Source organism: Perca fluviatilis, chromosome 24, assembly GCF_010015445.1.
Source record: "Perca fluviatilis chromosome 24, GENO_Pfluv_1.0, whole genome shotgun sequence".
NCBI classification, from domain to species: Eukaryota; Metazoa; Chordata; class Actinopteri; order Perciformes; family Percidae; genus Perca; species Perca fluviatilis.
The window spans coordinates 2826193-2843509 of record NC_053135.1 but is presented as its reverse complement, the minus strand read 5'-3'; the positions used below and the strand labels follow the sequence as shown (position 1 = coordinate 2843509).

Here is a 17317-nt window from a genome sequence, read left to right as displayed (position 1 = left end):
CTTTGTCTAATAATAAGGTAGCCTATAATTTAAATTATAAAGGAGGTGTTTAATTATACATTATGGCACAAAACCACAGCTGAATGAACTCCAATATCAATGAATTGTTGGTATCTGTACTGTATCAATTGTACCTGTGACAATGTGTTGAAAATAAAGCAACCTTCAGACAAAAATAAAGATCTTTTTTCGTTTTGTTTATTTTGCCATCTTCCTGAAATTCCTGCTGAGCTTAATCTGTGTGCTCCAGCTTGAGCGGTTTACAATGTGCATGTTACATTCATCTGATGGGTTTTCCAGGGCAATGTCCTGCCAAGTCGGAGCGTCGAGCAGACCGCCGGTCCCTCAGGTGATGTCCCGGAGGTAGAGAACAAAACAAACAAGACTTCTTTGCCGTGGTCTCGTACACAGAAACACTCTTAACCAGTGACTTTCTCTTGAACTGAGCTATCAAAGCCTTCCTAAAGTCGCATTTATGTGAGTGGATGAGGTGGATTTCACTTGTTTCCTTTGCTGTAACAACTTCTGGTCAGGAAGTGTTTTCAGGTGCTTCAAGAACAGACTGGTTTAACATTACAGAGTCAGAGAGCCACGCGGGACAGCAACTGAAGCAGATGGGAAGACAGTTCCTCTGTCAGATAAGGAGCTCAGCTTCTCTACATCCATAGGTTTTTTTTTTAATGCAGTGTGATAAACTGGTGGTTAGAGAGGTTATCCTTCAATCTTTTTAAGTGCCAGCCCCTGAAACAGCCTTTTACACTATTGTTTGTTTTGGTCTAAAAGCTGTACTTGCTCTTTTTCTGTCTCCCATTGTTTTTGGCACCTGTTCCAACTTTTGTAATCACAGTGCAAACAGTTGAATGATTCACCATTAACCATCTTTGCACCAATCTGTAAAAGCTATCCGCTTTGTTCAGTTGCATGTTGAAAGGTATTGTGCAGAGCTGTGTGCATTTCTTCACCTTTACACAAAAATGTTACACTTGTAAAGACACTATTTACCACCTGCACTCGCTGCTTTTTCCCTTTAAAAGTCTGAGCAGGTGATTCCAGGTGAAAGCTTACTGATAATCCACTTTGGTGAACGTCATGAGGTTTGGATAAAACTAAGATTCAATCCTGAAATTCCTGGCTGCACGCCCGATTGTAAATTGCAGCGTGCTGATTTTCTTATATAGCTTCCAAGAAACTACAAGTCCTTTTTTGGCCAAGACGTTGAGAAATTACAGGGAGTGTAATGTATAGAAGCATTACTGACCTCAGCTCTTGTGGTAAGAAAGAAAAGCTTCGGACAAGTGGCATTTAAAACCTAAAAACATACAGGCTATTTCTGGATGTGTAGACTTGACAGCAGCGTAACCACAGGAGAGATCAGCCCATGATCATGCATGCAGGACACACACACACACACCCACACACACACACACACACACACACATACTGTAAGTACAGAGGCTGGACTGAAAAGGTGGACATTTTCCGACAAAAAAAGCTGCTATGAAAAAACATTAGTTCTTACAAAAACCACGGAGACATCCCTAAAAAAAGCTTTTTCAGGCGCTGGTGGCCAAAGCCGATGTTTCATGTATGCCAAAGGGGAACATGTAGCTACTGTTCAGAATAAAACTTGTATTCATAGTTCAAACTTTAGTCAGCAGTTAGAAACAGTGTGCTGCTAAAAAAGTGTAAGAAATGCTCTTATAATGTGTTGTTTTTCCACATCATTTGTCACATGACAGGAAGCTGCAGGCCTAACAGTGACCTAACAAGTAAACATGCATCTTCTGCATCCACAGCCACCATATTCCCTTACACATCACCTGCATTATTTAACATTTCACGAGTCTGAAAGAACACTCCAGAATTAGCTTCCCCATTGAGAAGAGCAGCTCAACCAAACAGGACCAGCAAATAAACCTAAGCAATCGTGTGACACTGCAGTCTTAGAGGAACAGTATTCTTTTTTAACCTGGTTTGATACTTTTGTGGATCTACAGGATCAACATGTTCACAGCAGCCGCTAAGAACTTTGTGAAGCAGGTTGGGGACACAGGGAGGTTGATCCCCGTCCCGAGCCTGAGCGAGGCCGACCGCTACCAGCCCCTCAGCCTGGTCACCAGGAAGAGGAAGAAGCATTTCTGGAAGAAGAACAAGTACGCGTCGACCCCCTTCTCACTGAAAGACATCCTGGTCGGGGAGAAAGAGATCACAGCAGGTAGAGATATCAAACCAGTCAGAATTTTCAGGATCAACTTTTGAGTATTTGTTGTGAAATATGTTAAATCTGGCTTTGTTGACGTATGTTTTTTTGTTTTTTTTTGCCCCCTTTTAAGTAGCTTAAATGTGGAACTACAGTATAATATATAATGTATTAGAAAATATATAAAGTCTACACTGAGTGAAGTTTTTGAATACTCAAATTTTCATGATTCCATCATTTTATCAAATTTAAATATTCCAGATGTCGTATGCATCATTTTATACACATTTCCCACAAACTCAACTTGACATATTTGTTATCTTTGTGGAAATGTAGGATCTCCACTTGCATTTTAAATAAAGTTTTGTGGGTTTGAACAATGTGTAGGTGCACATGCAGCAATGGCTGACTAGTGGGTAAATTGTTTAAGGGTTACAATATAACTCAATATCCTGAATTTCCTTCGATTGTGTTACGATTTCAAGCCCCAACGCACTTCAAAATAAACTCTGGTCTGACAATATATAAGGCTAATTTTGTCTTTTATCTTGAAGTTAATCAGTCATAAGGTCTTTCTTACTGAGACTAGATTAACTTTCTGTGATTCATTTTAAGGAGGCATTGGGTAAATATGTCCAGAGGTGATGCTCTGCGGCTGGAGCTAATTTTAATTATATTATATCTTTAGTTTCATCATGTTTGAATTAAAAATATTAATTTCTAGAGTTACTTACTTACTTACTGTCAAATGAATATAGTGGGGTAAAAAGCATAATAATTTCCTTAAAATTGGATAGGGATAGAAGTATAAAGAAGCAGAAAATGTAAATACTCGCAATATGTCTTAGCATAACTTGATCACAAAAGCTCTTTTTTTAATTCTGAAACAGGAGTGTCTTCTTATCAACTCCTCAACTACGAGGACAAATCTGACGTGGCCCTCAGCGGCCGGTTAGGAAACCACCTGATGAACGACGTGGGCTTCAACATCAGCGGATCGGACTCCGTGGCCGTCAAAGCCTCGTTCGGCATCGTGACCAAACATGAGCTGGAGGTGCCCACCTTACTGCGAGAGCTGCACTCCAGGTAACAGCTGGTCGCCAAGGCAACATCATCATCATGCATGGTATCACTTCAGGCTGATTAGATGAAGTGCCAACTCTGCAATGATTTATTGATAACCAAGTGGAATTATCTATTTTTTCATTAATTATTAAAAGGAGAGATGTAGGTAGAAGTGTCACAACAATTACATGTTTGGATGTGGTTTGTGTGTGTGTGTGTGTGTGTGTGTGTGTGTGTGTGTGTGTGTGTGTGCGCGCGTGATGGAAAGGTGTGTCGGATGTTTGTTGCATGACCAAACAGATGATTTTTTATGTCTATGTTTTTAATAGTATCTGTTGATTGTCGGAGAAAACGATGCAAGAAAATGTTCTGGGTGACAGACAATAAAGTTTTATCTTATCTTATCTTATCTTATAAGAATCAACTGTCAATTTACTGTGTAAATTTGATATTTTAGAGACGTATACTGAATATTTCCTAACAAAGGCTATAAGTTGATAGCTGACCTTTGACCTAATTGTGACAGAAGGAACGGGAGAAGATTAGGATGAATAAATGATTATGTTATTCTACACTGGCACACATACAGGACAGGGGCTACATACAAGAGGACAATGCAAGACCGTCTTGAGTGATGTTAACAGGTTTATTGTGTTGGAAAAATTGGTTTTCGCCTGAAGAGTACACGACTAAATGCCAAATTTCCTTTTCAGGAAAGTGGATCTGGATCACTGCCTGGTTCGCCAGTCCAAGGAGAGCGGTCGGACCGTTCTCTGTGTTGTTGTGGAGAGCATCCGCACCACACGCCAGTGCTCCCTGACCGTCCACGCCGGCATGAGAGGGACCACCATGAGGGTACACACCATACACACATACTGTGTTCATTGGGCTCACTTTTGGGAATGCCATACAACAAACTTGTGTTAAACACAGTGGAATCTAATTGGAGACACTAATTAATGTAATGGTTTATGGTCAGGACGGCATACGTAATACTTTTAATATTTATCCCTTATTTAAAAACCATCCCAAGTTAAATAGCTTTTTCTATTATGAAATAGTTGACTTTGTAGTTTATTCATGACCAATATAACACACCCTTACTCATGTAAATACACTCTGGGGTTAGTTACAGTTTGCAAACTTAAGATATGTGACATTTCTACATTGTGACTTTCCTTTACCTGTGTTAACGTTAGAATGGCCGTGTAGTGGTTGGATATTTACAGCAAGAGACTTGAGGCAGAGGTACGGTGCAGACCAAACAGCTTTATTTCACCAACAATTTACGAAAAATGGAGGCCACAATCACAACAAACTAAAGTGAGGAGGACTTAGGTTGCATGTGGCCCTGACAGCAGCAGTAGGGACAAGTGGAAACTGGCAGCGTTTTATAGCCATTACCTGGCCCCTACCACGGCACAACGGAAATCTGAAATGAACTTAACATTAACAATTATACAAACTACAACAAACACATACAATACATTTCTACTTCCCTCCTGTTATTAATCTCAATTTACTTTGCATTACGTTACCTGGTACAATCAGACATAGTTAGCCTTAACAACTAATCTAAGTACTCAAACACCCCTTCACTAATTAAGACGTGGTATCTCCCGGGTCCTTTAAAATGGGGCTCGATAAACTGGGCACTCTTTTAGCATGGGCAGCCTGGAGAGGAGACACATCAGAGGTGAGTAACTTGAACAAAAACTTTTTAAAATTGCAAAATCAATAGTTAACCAGCATTCAATTAATCAAGCAGAGATTACACAATACTGCATGTTTAGGTAACCAAACTAGCAAACTGAGTGCATGTGTTTCTCTTGACAGGTCTGGCCTCCAACCAACACCAGCTGCAAAATCCACAAGACGTTTTAATTAACATTCAAAACTTTGCGTTTGTGCTTTATTTCATTTACCCGTAACATAAGAGCTACAGCATACAAATGCTAACAAATATTACTAATGAAGAGGACCTTCATTATGTACTCTTATGCTACATTTTGGCATTTACTATTATCCTGTAAGTGTCATTTGTTGCTACAGTTGCCTCCATTTTTGTCTTGCTTTGAATGCTACATTCTGAAATATCTCAATCAAGAAATTGAGATTTTCAGATGAAGTGCCTCGCCGTGATTTGTCTCAAATGCAGATTATTCTTTTATCTCATGGTCAGTCACTCCGCTTTCTGTTTCTGCAGTTTCAGATCGACGATGGAAGGAATCCTAAAGGTCGAGACAAGGCCATCGTCATTCCGGCTCACACCACCATCGCATTCAGCATCTGTGAGCTGTTTGTTCGACTGGACGGACGACTTGGTAGGAACACTCACACTCTCACAACTCGCATCTTTATTAAAATGATTTTTGGCATAACTCCACTGGATTTTTTGTTTTTTTCATTTGAGATATTGGGGTGCAAAAAATTAGGGGAATATTGAAATGAAAGTAAAGATTGTTCTGTTGCAATCATCACAGAAACCACTAAATGCAGCTTACAAAGCTTTGAATGAAAATGTACTGCTTTCTGACGTTTTGCTGACTGACTTTAATCCACTACAGAGTTTAGATGAAAGTCAACGGAGCACTTAAAGGATAAGGTGTGTGGCTTTTGAGAAAATTGAAGGCTTGAAACCCATCATGGTTGAAAGCTGTGTCTCAGATGAAAAGCTGTGGGAGCATCATCTCCTTCATGCCATGCATTCTTATCTTACTATAACAGGATCTTTTCTTCCTCTGGAGTTATGTTGTCAGTATGTCTTGGCACCAGAAATCACATTGTACACAGCTAAATATTTCAGATACTAAATTATGTAAGTCTAATTTTCGGACCATGCGGCCTAATGGACAAGGCATCTGACTTTCAATCTGAAGATTGAGGTTTCAAGTCCCTTCGTGGTTGAAAGATCGCTGACCTGATTTGAGGCACGGTTTGCTACCAAGTTGGGCACAAAAGAAATGACACTGCTGCCATGATCTTATTTTAGTAAGTAATTCTTTCTTCAGCAAGAAATATAATTGAAAATATGAACATTTATTACACTAACTCTCACATGTGAAGGGAGCGGCCCACCATTAGAGCAAATTTTATCAACAGAAGGTGCATGGTGCTAAAAATGCCAAGTTCATGGGTTCATCAATTTAACAAATCAATGGGTCTGCAGCTACTTGTATGTAAATCATAATCTCTACAATTTAAGACCTCCACTCGGCTGCTGGAATATCGTGCTGGCATTTTACCAACCAAATGATTAATTGTGAATGTACGTGGCAGGTTACGTGATAAAAAAATGTAAAATTAGCCTTAGCTTCAGCCTATTCCTATTTTGGTGGGCTACGGTGGCAAATTGTGGGAAAGTTTTTTTTTTTTTTCCATGTATGTTAACTGAAATAAAAGGATTCATCATAAGGAAAATAATCAGTGGGCCCTAATTTGACTCTTGGAAACAGTAAAGATGACCAAATCTCTGAACTGAAATCTCCTTCCTGAGTCAGATATCTGTGTAGCCCCGGAGTCTCAGGGTGGATTTGAGCGGGAGCAGATCAGGGAGCAGCTCGGTGGTTTCATCGGTCACTTCTCCATGGGCCGACTGCGTCGTTTCCTGTCTGGAATCATCTATGGAAGCCCCTTCAGAGAAGGTACGGTAATAACCTCAACTACATAATAAAAAACATTACTTTTACTATACTTACTGCTTTTTTTGCTTTTATCCAACCACCGTGCAGATAACCAAACATTCGAGGAGCTAACCCACTCCGACACGTACATGGACGACATGGTAACCGACTACTATGAGAAAGCCGCCAGCATGACGGACGTGTCCACTGCCTACCTGAGAGAAAGCTCCCACACACGGGTCAACCTCCTCAAACACAACATCCCCAAAGGGCCCTGTGCGCTCTGCGGCATGGGCAACCAGAGGCGGGAAACCGTTTACGGCTGTCTGGAGTGCACGACCGGGGGCCTGAAATATGTCCGGCTGCACGTGGTGCCCTGTTTTGACCTCTGGCACAAAACGCTGAGGTGAAAAAGGAAAGGGGTGTGTTCAATTTCTCATGGTGCAAGATACTGTTTACTAAGCCTTTTTTTAATTCTCGTTTCTGTAATCTTTCAAATAAAAGTCAAAAACTGGACTTGGACTGGACTTTATACTGAACCCACAACACAGCCCCCTCAGCAACAGCCAGTAACTCATACATGAATATAAACTTGGATATTATAGTTTGTTATATTGTACAGAGTTTCAGTGTACCTTTGGCAATGACCCATTTATACACGTATGCTACGGTGTACTGGAACTGCCTGATGCTAAATTATTCAGTGGGGGTGTTGGGTGTAAAAGGACAGGAGGGATCATGTAAAGGTCTGTGTTGGCCTGGTTTTGTTCGGTTTTCAAGTGACATTTATTTTGAGCATGATCTTTTGCTTTCGGTTTAGTGTACAGTATGGAGCTTTCTGCTTTCTGATAGAAACTTGTGAATTTTTATTTGTAAAGGAAAGATTGTCAATTCTATAGAACATGTACGGTTTCATTTTAAGCCGATAAGGTAATTTTGGAGGTGTTGCCTTATGTAGTTGCTTCTAAAATGACTTATTTCAGGTTAATACTTGTTGATACTGAAATCTTTTCAGACAGCAGGTTGGCCTCGGGCAGAAAGGAGCTTAAATTGGATGACTGAGGCTGCAGAACTTGTACCCGGTGTAACCCAAATGTAGCTAATCCCCTTATAAAGTGTGAACACTTACGTTCAATACTCTAAAGGCTACATGTGAATGTAATTTGGTGAAAAATACAGTACATCTAGTCCTACAATATAAATATAGTATGACATTTGTGTGTGTGTGTGTGATAGTGGTGATGCCAGCCGAGCCAAAATAAACCACATTAATAGGAATATATGTACTTATTACTGGGAATTTGAGAACTATCTCAAAAACAAATTTATGTATGCTCAATAAAATAGACTTTCCTAATTATAAATTATAAATAAATTGTAGTTTACCCTCCCTGCCGCTAGAGGGCGCAGTGGTTTAGGTCAAACTCATTTCAAACCGGATGTGTCAAGTGTCAACAAAATGCAAACACGTGTGGGCTAGTGGAGGAAGAAGCATGTGTAATATTAGTCCTATATTTACGCTTCTACGGAGATATATACATAATTAAAAACTATTAATGCGTTAAGGTTAAAGGGTATTCAGTAAAATGAAGTTTGCTTATAGGGTAAGTACTGTCGCGCTGTTGGGTAACATGGATCTATCTGTGTATGGGAGAGGACTGCACACCAAACTATTCAAAAAATGTTTGATATGTCATTTCATATCGGTAAAGGGAAAGAATCGTGTTGCAGATTTAAGGCTTTTTTTTGTAAAGTGGCAACATTCAGACTTAAGTTCGGCTGGATGTAATTATATAATTTAATCGTTTTTACATGGGCTATTCCTAACCGTCTTTCATTAAAATAACTTTTGTTACACTATTAAAGGACCAACGAAGTGACATTTCATTTAAGTCCTAAGTTTACAAGAACATGTAACTGTTTTGTGAAGGGGTTGAAGTCATTTTATTGATCTACGCCTGCTTGTAAGCAAGATACTGTTAAATTCCCATCTTTTTGAATGAGTTCCGGATGAAGTTCTCTCCGTAGACACAAACGGGAGCTTATAACGTCAAGTGATAAAACCACTGTCTCTTTACTGTAGTTCTCCAATCTGCTCGGAGCAGTCTATCGTCAGGGAAATTTGAGTTTCTCTAAAGATGGCAACGCTGTGATCAGTCCGGTTGGAAACCGAGTCTCCGTCTTCGACCTGAAAAAGTAAGTCATAATTAAATACATGAATATATGGCGAGTCGTGAATGCTGTCATATGTAAGGTGTTTCAGTATAGTCTTGCGTTATATGACACCTGGATGCTGTGCTGAAGCCCTGCCTGCAAATCAAGTTGCAAGAGAGATACAATGTAAATAATGCATGATGGTGAGACCTGGTGGTAGCCTAAATGTAAGTTCACCATCATAAGCATAACAGTCAAAGCTACATTTATTTCTTCGTTTCTCTCCTCCAGCAACACATCTGAGACTTTACCCGTCTCCACTACAAAAAACATAACATGTGTGGGTCTCTCTCCTGATGGGAACATAGCAGTCGTGGTGGATGAAGGTAAGATACAACTTTGTCTGTCTTTTACTAATTTGTGATATAAGAACTTAGGCATGAGTTATTGTCCTCCTGATGCAAAAAAAAACAACAAAAGTCCAAATGTGTGTTTGTGTCACAGATGGTGCAGCGATGTTGGTCAGTCTCGTCACCCGAGCCACTCTTCATCATTTCCACTTTCACAAGCCTGTCAGCAGCATCCGCTTCTCACCTGATGGCAGGTAAGGATGTCTGATGAACTGAATTGATTGAAGTGTTAAAAACTACAAATTCCTGGTTCCCAAGGTGACCTCTTCAAATAGCTTATTTCGTCCCACCATCAGTCCATTACTGCAACGCTTATTGTGGGACAAAATGATGCTGATCTTTGATCTAAGAGGTACATTTATGTTTAAACAACCTCTTGTGCAAACTAGAGCCATAATATTATACAGTTCAAAAATAGAATAAAGAAAACAATACTTGATCAATACAGAAAGGAGAAGACCGGAATATAGGAATAGAAATGTAATGAAAGGGTGTAGTTGTATGTGGTTTTATTGTTGTAAGTGTTGTATGACCTACAATCTTGTATGCTGCATATGCATATTTATTAGATTTTTTTCCTGTAATAATGATATTGTGAAGTAGGGGCAGGACTATATAAGCATTAGCTTCTGCCTGCTCCTTCTTTTTTTTTTCTTTGGTAAAAGCTGATATGTTAGAGATGAATACAAAATCAAATCAAATTGGTTCCCCTTTCAGGAAGTTTGTTGTTACGAAGGAGAACGTAGCTCTGATGTACCACGCTCCTGGAAAGCAGCGGGAGTTTAATGCCTTTGTGTTGGACAAGAGCTACTACGGCCCCTACGATGAAACCACCTGCATCGACTGGACGGACGACTCCAAGTGAGTCAAAGTTTGTTGGACGTCAAAGCGTGCAAAAACCCTCCAAAAAAAAAAAGATGTCATGGTTGTGACGTTTTCCTTCAGGTGTTTTGTGGTGGGCAGCAAAGACATGTCGACGTGGGTGTTTGGTGCCGAGCGCTGGGCCAACCTCATCTACTACTCCCTGGGTGGACACAAGGACGTCATCGTGGGCTGCTTCTTTGAGAAGGACAGCCTGGATGTGAGTTTGGTTTCGCCTTCCACCACTTAGCGATTTAAGCTGAAAGGACACGTGTGGTTTTGTGTGAAAATTCAAAAAGAAAATGGCAATATCAGTGTTTTCCCTCAGTTTGTGGAAGACTTAGGTGTGCAGATTTGGTGGAGGGGTTTAGCGGTCTTTCCTCAAGAAAATGTGATGTTTTCGAATAAAAGAAATGTGCAATTTGACATACATTTGGACCATTATTTTCACCATATCTGTGTCTTAAATGTTGGAAAAGCTAGCACAGATTTAAAAAATAAATGACACCCAAAACACTTAAACACAACTTGCTAATGAAGTCCAACTACAATCATTAGATCTGAAAAGTATTTTTTTCAAAATTTTTGGCACTTTTTTTACATTCATTGGGCTTAGGTGCTGCCAAAACCGGCTCGTGTGCTGCACCTAAAGACTTCTGACAGGGAAATCCCTAAATAAAGAGACTCTGATCAGAGTGTTGTTTCTGTGTTGCTAGCTGTACACGGTGAGCCAGGACGGGACACTGTGTGTCTGGGAGAGCGACACTGAGCTGGACGGCCTCGTCCTGAAGAAGAGCCAGGATAAACCCAAGCCCCCGAGGCCGGGAGAGGAAGAGGAGTCTGAAGAGGAAAGAAAGGAGGGAGAGGGAGAAGTCATCAGAGGGAAAGCAGGAGCTCCCAAAGACAAGAATACCAACAACGTTCGATACAAGCAGAGGAGCAAGTAAGACACATCTGATCTTACTTTTATTTACTTGAGAACTTACTTAAAAAGCCATACAACTGGGTTTTCATTCCAATCTCTGTCACAGTAATTCCTCACAGCCAGAAGTCCTTCCAAAACACTGATGTTCATACCTTGACACTTTGCGTGGCGATCATCCCGCTTTCCATTAGGCTTTTGGCTCTATACAGAGCGCAGGTTTATGTGTCCCTTGGCTGTAGTAAATTTATAATCGCAGTATCAGCATTTGTAATGAAAATCAGCACGTGTTGTAGCTTAGAGCTAATGTTGTGTAGTCGTTTTTTTAATTTCCAATTAAAGCTTGAGGAACTGCAAACTTTCTTCCCGACAAGATAAAGATAAATACCAGATGATGTCTCAGAATGACTCCGAAGGCTAACAGCAGCTCTCTGTCTTTCTGTTTGCCTCTGCTCTTCTAGACACTTCTTCAACAAGGAGGGGGATTTCAACAACTTGACAGCTGCCGCCTACCACAAGCCGACCCACATCCTGGTCACAGGCTTCGCCTCTGGAATCTTCCACCTGCACGAGCTTCCAGAGTTTAACCTCATTCACTCCCTAAGGTGAGAGAGAAAAGCTCAGGGGGTTTTGTGAAGTGAATTTATCAACGTGCTGGAGTGGGAATTCCGGAGACAAGAGTAAAAATGGGACTAGAATAAGCATGTTGCAAGTTTTTAGTAAGGTAGATTGGAAGAAAACGTTGCTTCTCCTTTCAGTATTTCAGACCAGAGAATCTCCTCAGTGGCTATAAACAGCTCTGGAGACTGGATCAGCTTTGGGTGCTCGGGTAAGACGTCTTTTCCTCTGTTTTTTTTATTTTTTTATTCCTTTTTTTTTTAACTCACTAATTAAGTGTTGTTTCAGGGATGGGTCAGCTGCTGGTGTGGGAGTGGCAGAGCGAGTCCTACGTCTTCAAGCAGCAGGGACACTTCAACAACATGGCCTCGCTGGCCTACTCGCCAGACGGACAGTACATCGTAACCGGAGGCGACGATGGCAAGGTGAGTGCTCGATGCTTTCCCCTGATACATACAAGGTTTCCACGGGGGCTTAAAAAGTCTACAAATTCAAAATCTAAATTTTAGGCCCTTTAAAAAGTCTTAAATTTGCTTAAGTATTGTGTTCTAGGGCTTAAATAAATTCTTAATATTCCTCTAATGCTCATTGAAATGTTTTTTTTGTTTCCGTCTAAAGTCGTGTTGTAGTTCTTTCTTTTGCTAGTTTAAATATAACCACTTTATATGGCAGCCAGTCAGCTTTCGTGTTATTGCTGCAAGTGTCTTTCAGATTGTACCACAGACACAAAATGTTGTATGTTAGTTCAACAATGCATCCAACCTGTGTTCGGCACTATATACAACAATGTTCAATTTGAAAAATGTATTTACTTTTAAGTCATTTTGTGACTGCATTCCCTTTGTATGTTTTTTGTTTGTCGCGATATACTGTATGTCTTGAATTTCATTCGTAAAGGTCTTAAAAAGTTTTAAATTTGACTTTGTGAAACCTGCAGAAACCCTGTACATATTTTTAACAAGAAGTAGAAGTAATATTATTTTTTCAGGGGCTTGAAAATGTAAAAAAGACATGCACCAAAGTCTTAAAATAAATGTTTTTTTCTTCCATGCCTTTGTGTCCGAGATCAAGACTGTGGTTTCATCTCCGCAGGTCAAAGTGTGGAACACCAACAGCGGCCTTTGCTTCGTCACCTTCACAGAGCACACCAGCAGCGTCACCAAGGTAACCTTCACCTCCAGCGGCTTCGTCATCGTCAGCGCTTCTCTGGACGGGACGGTCAGAGCGTTCGACCTGCACAGGTGACTCACAGTGAAGCTGGTTCACGTCCAAAACAAATGTGATGGAGATGGGGGGGGACTGGAAAACACAGAACTGGAATGCCTTTTGTGTCTAAAGAGAAGTGACTTTTAAATCTTTGTGCGTGTCCGTTTTTAATTATTTCAGGTACAGAAACTTCCGGACGTTCACGTCGCCCCGGCCTGCGCAGTTCTCCTCCCTGGCTGTAGACGTCAGCGGGGAGCTGGTGAGCGCAGGAGCCCAGGATTCCTTTGAGATCTTTCTGTGGTCCATGCAGACAGGGAGACTGCTGGAGGTAGGCCTGTAATGACATTTAGAAATGCGGCTTTTGTTTAAATATGCTCTTATTAAGGCTGTCTGATATTGTGATTGCGATATGATTCATGATATTGGAGGGAATGATCATTTTTGTATCGTCATTTTTTTTATTTATGATTATAGTTAATTTTTTTTTTGTGAGGATCTGTACCAAACAACGATTTTTTTCTTCAGTCTGTAGGATAGGATTTGTAGGGTGGGAGGTCTCTGCAGCACCACAATACTTAATTCAGAATGGGTTGACACGTTCATGCATTGCCTTTTAACAAATATTTGGATATTGCACTAGTCCATATTGCGATTTCGATAAACTTTAATTGTGCAGCCCTAGCTCTTATTCACCTGCCCCACCTCCTCCCTGTGATTGATCAGGTCCTCGGGGGTCACGAGGGTCCGGTCAGCTGCCTGTGTTTCAGTCCAGTCCAGTCCATCCTGGCCAGCGCCTCGTGGGACCGCACCATCCGGCTGTGGGACATGTTGGACAGCTGGCAGGTCAAAGAAACACTTCCTCTCAGCTCTGATGGTAAATCCACTCCCTGTGTCTTTTTTATATACTGCCACTAGGGGACAGCAACGCTCGAAAAGAGTTGAATTCTTGACCCAAATAGGGCGTTCCCACTGCAGGAAATTTCCCAGCGGACCAAGAACCTTATTGCGATGAATAATGTAAGTGACCACTCTCACTGTGCTTTTGTGTGTGTGTGTGTGTGTTTTGTTCCCCCTCAGGTTTGTCAGTGACTTACCGCCCTGATGGTCAGGAGTTGGCTGTGGCCACTTTGAACGGTGAAATCTCTTTCTGGAACCCCCAAACAGCCACACAAACCGGCTCCGTGGCCGGGCGCCACGACCTGGAGACGGGCCGCAAAGAGACAGATAAAATCACAGCCAAGCAGTCGGCAAAGGGCAAGTGAGTGAGAGAACTGCGCTTATTTCCTTTCGTTCCAATCCGGAGAGGAAAAGTCTGATTTGATGGCTTTTCATTTTTGTGGAATTTATGATTCAGGATGCGTTTTCTGCTTTTTGTGCATCCAGGTCCTTCACGTCGCTGTGCTACTCCGCGGACGGGGAGTCGGTTTTGGCGGGAGGCCAGTCCAAGTTTGTCTGCATCTACAACGTCAAAGAGCAGATGCTCATGAAGAAGTTTGAGATCTCCTGCAACCTTTCCTTTGATGCCATGGAGGTACGGCATCGCCTTCAGCTCAGTCCGCACATAATGACATCACAAACTTTGTTTTAGTGGGAAGGACGTGCAACTGCTGTCAACGGTAGACAGAGAAAAATCTAGTAAAATAGTCCTTCATTTAAAGTTTGTAGTTGTTTGATGTTTCCTGGGAAAACTGGGATTTTAACCAGTGATTACAAACAGACTGACTTGGTCCTTGAACTTCACCAAATGTGGTCTTACGTTGCCTTCAGGAGTTCCTGGACCGACGGAAGATGACTGAGTTTGGCAGCCTGGCTCTGGTGGACGAGGGAGCTGGAGACGGAGACGGGGTCAACATCAGCCTCCCTGGAGTCAGGAGAGGTACTTAGACCAGCTGTTAGTAGTAGAAGTATATAAAGTGTAGAGTACTTTGTTTATCCAAATAGAGGGTAAGGAATTTGCAGTCACGCAGGTGCAAAGACTTGTGCAACTTTAGGACATGAAGACGAAGACGTCTATCTAAAGTCCCTTTTTATTGTTGCTTGAAGTCTTCATGTCTGGTTCCCTTATTCCCTCATGCTGTTGCTTGACTTAACTCGATGTTCTCGCTACCTTTTATTCTCTATATATCTTGTTGATTTTGTTCATCTCTCTTTATTCTTACAGGTGATATGAGTTCTCGACACTTTAAGCCAGAGATCAGAGTGAGCTCGCTGCGGTTCTCCCCTACTGGTAGGTTGGCATTAGCAAGTCAGTTGGAGTAAAGTCTGACAAAAGATATTTAAAAATTAAAAAAATAGGTTGCTTATGTTTTTGAATTATAAGAATTTAAATGAAAAGAAAATTAAAATTAGGTTTTGGTCTTTCAGTCCTTCAACTTTAATGCAGATCCGCAGTCCCCTGTCATACTTTAAATGCAACTGTCAGGAAACCAAAATTAATCTTCAGTTCAGGCAGGTCTTGAAAGATTATGGGGGGAAAAGTGTATTGGTGACATTTCATCCTGTAAATTTAGAGGATGTAATGCCACCAATATTTTTTATGTTTCCAAGAAAATCCAAGGGAAAACTGGTGTTGGGAAGTTTAAAGTGTTTCCATCTTTTGTCAGGGCGTAGCTGGGCGGCCACCACCACTGAGGGCCTGCTGGTCTACTCCCTCGATGGATCTCTGGTCTTTGACCCCTACGACCTGGACTTGGACGTGACACCGGCCAGCATACGTAAGCAGCTGCGGCTTCAGGAGTGGGCGCCGGCCATCGTCCTGGCGTTCAGACTCAACGAAAAAGCCCTCAAGCAGGAAGTGTTGGAAACGGTGCCGCACGAGCAGAGTGAGTGAACGGTCCTGTTTGTAAACGGTCTATGAATTCCCTACCTCTAAAACTGAAGAATCATATGGATTGTTTGTGTTCCAGTCCCAGTAGTTTGCGGCTCTCTTCCTGACATTTACGTCGAGAAGCTGCTGGGCTTCGTGGCGTCCAGTTTGGAGAAGTCGGGCCACCTGCAGTTCTACATGACCTGGGTCCAGAGCCTGCTCATGCTGCACGGACAGAAACTCAAGAACAGGTCTGTTCTCAGTCCCTTGCTACTACCTAGGAATTTGTTTCGTCAAGTACGCAAGCTCCGGCTTGGAGTGACTGTTGTGATTATCTTCATGTGGTGTGCAGGTCAGGAGCCATACTGCCCACGCTCCAGGCGCTGCAGAAGAGCATCCAGAGACACTTTGACAATCTGTCCAAACTGTAAGTCTCAACTTTTAAAAGTTGAACTAGGTATTTTTCCATACATTTCCCTGTTTCTGTTCCTTTTAATGTCCTGTTCTACTTCATATTATAGTAGAATTGGCCCCAGTGAACCCACATTTTTGTTTTCTTTGTACAGGTGTGACTTTAACATGTTTAACATTCGCTACGCTGCGGCCCTGTCGAAGCAGAGGGGCCTAAAGAGAGCAGCTGAGGAGGACGAGGGCAGGGAGGAGGAGGAAGAAGATGAAGAGCTGTCTGAGGAGATGAGCATGGCCTCCTTGGAGGATGCAGACTTGATGCTGTGAATCTGAAGCCAATCCGCCCCATTCCACCAACATGGACGATGTCACTGCAAATGATGAAAAATAATGTTGGACTGTAAAAGTGAACAGATTTGTGTCTACTTCGAAAAACATTATGATTTTAAACAGTTTTTTATTAAATACATGTAAATGTGTGTTTTTATGTTTTCTTTGGCCTGTATTCACTTTGGTTAAAGTGTCTGAACACCAACACAGGTGATTTCAGTTATTCTGACTTATTAAACTCTGCTCAGGTTGAAGTGGGCCAGAGCTTAGATAACACATCTTTTCTACCAATAAGAATGATAAAGGTGTCATTCGTCCTGCCCTAACATGTGCAACAAAGCTAACAAGAGACCAAGGAAGATGTCAATCAGTCTAAACACACCCACACAGTCCTGGGAAGAGGTCCAATCAGCCAGATTGACTGAAAACACCTGTGTTCATGGCCTTTAAAATCCTTCAAACAGGTGATTTCACTTATTTTGATTAGACTTTATCTCTGACTGTGGGGGCTTGATTGGGCCTCGCAGCAGAGCTCTATCCACATTCAGCCTGACCAGAGGTGTAATCAACTAGACAAATAAAAACACCTGTGTGGTCAAGGGAAAAACAAAAGTTAGATGTAAGATAGCCTTATGGCTTATGCAGTTGAAGATGCTTTGTAGGCAACCTGAACCAGCATCTTTAGTATCTGAACCACCTCATCTGGATTCCCTC

General features: G+C 41.6%; 2 protein-coding genes across 2 annotated transcripts; both read left to right on the top strand.

The window, feature by feature from the left end:
* Positions 1 to 2004: 2004 nt before the first annotated feature.
* On the top strand, positions 2005 to 7404 carry pjvk (pejvakin). Its single transcript, XM_039793307.1, has 6 exons — positions 2005 to 2215; positions 3091 to 3286; positions 3979 to 4120; positions 5472 to 5589; positions 6766 to 6813; positions 6937 to 7404. The coding sequence occupies exons 1-6, from the start codon at positions 2005 to 2007 to the stop codon at positions 7296 to 7298; spliced, it is 1077 nt and encodes a 358-aa protein (XP_039649241.1). The 3' UTR covers positions 7299 to 7404.
* A 918-nt stretch (positions 7405 to 8322) lies between these two features.
* Positions 8323 to 16752, top strand: pwp2h (PWP2 small subunit processome component). Its single transcript, XM_039793284.1, has 21 exons — positions 8323 to 8492; positions 8972 to 9084; positions 9334 to 9428; positions 9547 to 9646; positions 10170 to 10313; positions 10398 to 10533; positions 11030 to 11256; positions 11697 to 11840; positions 11994 to 12064; positions 12142 to 12278; positions 12946 to 13094; positions 13240 to 13387; positions 13783 to 13933; positions 14137 to 14317; positions 14443 to 14590; positions 14827 to 14935; positions 15221 to 15286; positions 15663 to 15881; positions 15966 to 16116; positions 16218 to 16292; positions 16432 to 16752. The coding sequence occupies exons 1-21, from the start codon at positions 8475 to 8477 to the stop codon at positions 16598 to 16600; spliced, it is 2751 nt and encodes a 916-aa protein (XP_039649218.1). The 5' UTR covers positions 8323 to 8474; the 3' UTR covers positions 16601 to 16752.
* The last annotated feature ends 565 nt before the right edge of the window (positions 16753 to 17317 follow it).

What these genes read in the sequence shown, in the direction of transcription:
- pjvk (XM_039793307.1), top strand. Translation starts at nt 2,005, where the DNA reads ATGTTCACAGCAGCCGCTAAGAACTTTGTGAAGCAGGTTGGGGACACA. An exon ending in TGAGAGGGACCACCATGAGG is followed by an intron (nt 4,121 to 5,471) that starts GTACACACCATA and finishes CTGTTTCTGCAG; the next exon opens with TTTCAGATCGACGATGGAAG. An exon ending in TCGACTGGACGGACGACTTG is followed by an intron (nt 5,590 to 6,765) that starts GTAGGAACACTC and finishes TTCCTGAGTCAG; the next exon opens with ATATCTGTGTAGCCCCGGAG.
- pwp2h (XM_039793284.1), top strand. An exon ending in GACTGGACGGACGACTCCAA is followed by an intron (nt 10,314 to 10,397) that starts GTGAGTCAAAGT and finishes GTTTTCCTTCAG; the next exon opens with GTGTTTTGTGGTGGGCAGCA. An exon ending in GATCAGCTTTGGGTGCTCGG is followed by an intron (nt 12,065 to 12,141) that starts GTAAGACGTCTT and finishes GTGTTGTTTCAG; the next exon opens with GGATGGGTCAGCTGCTGGTG.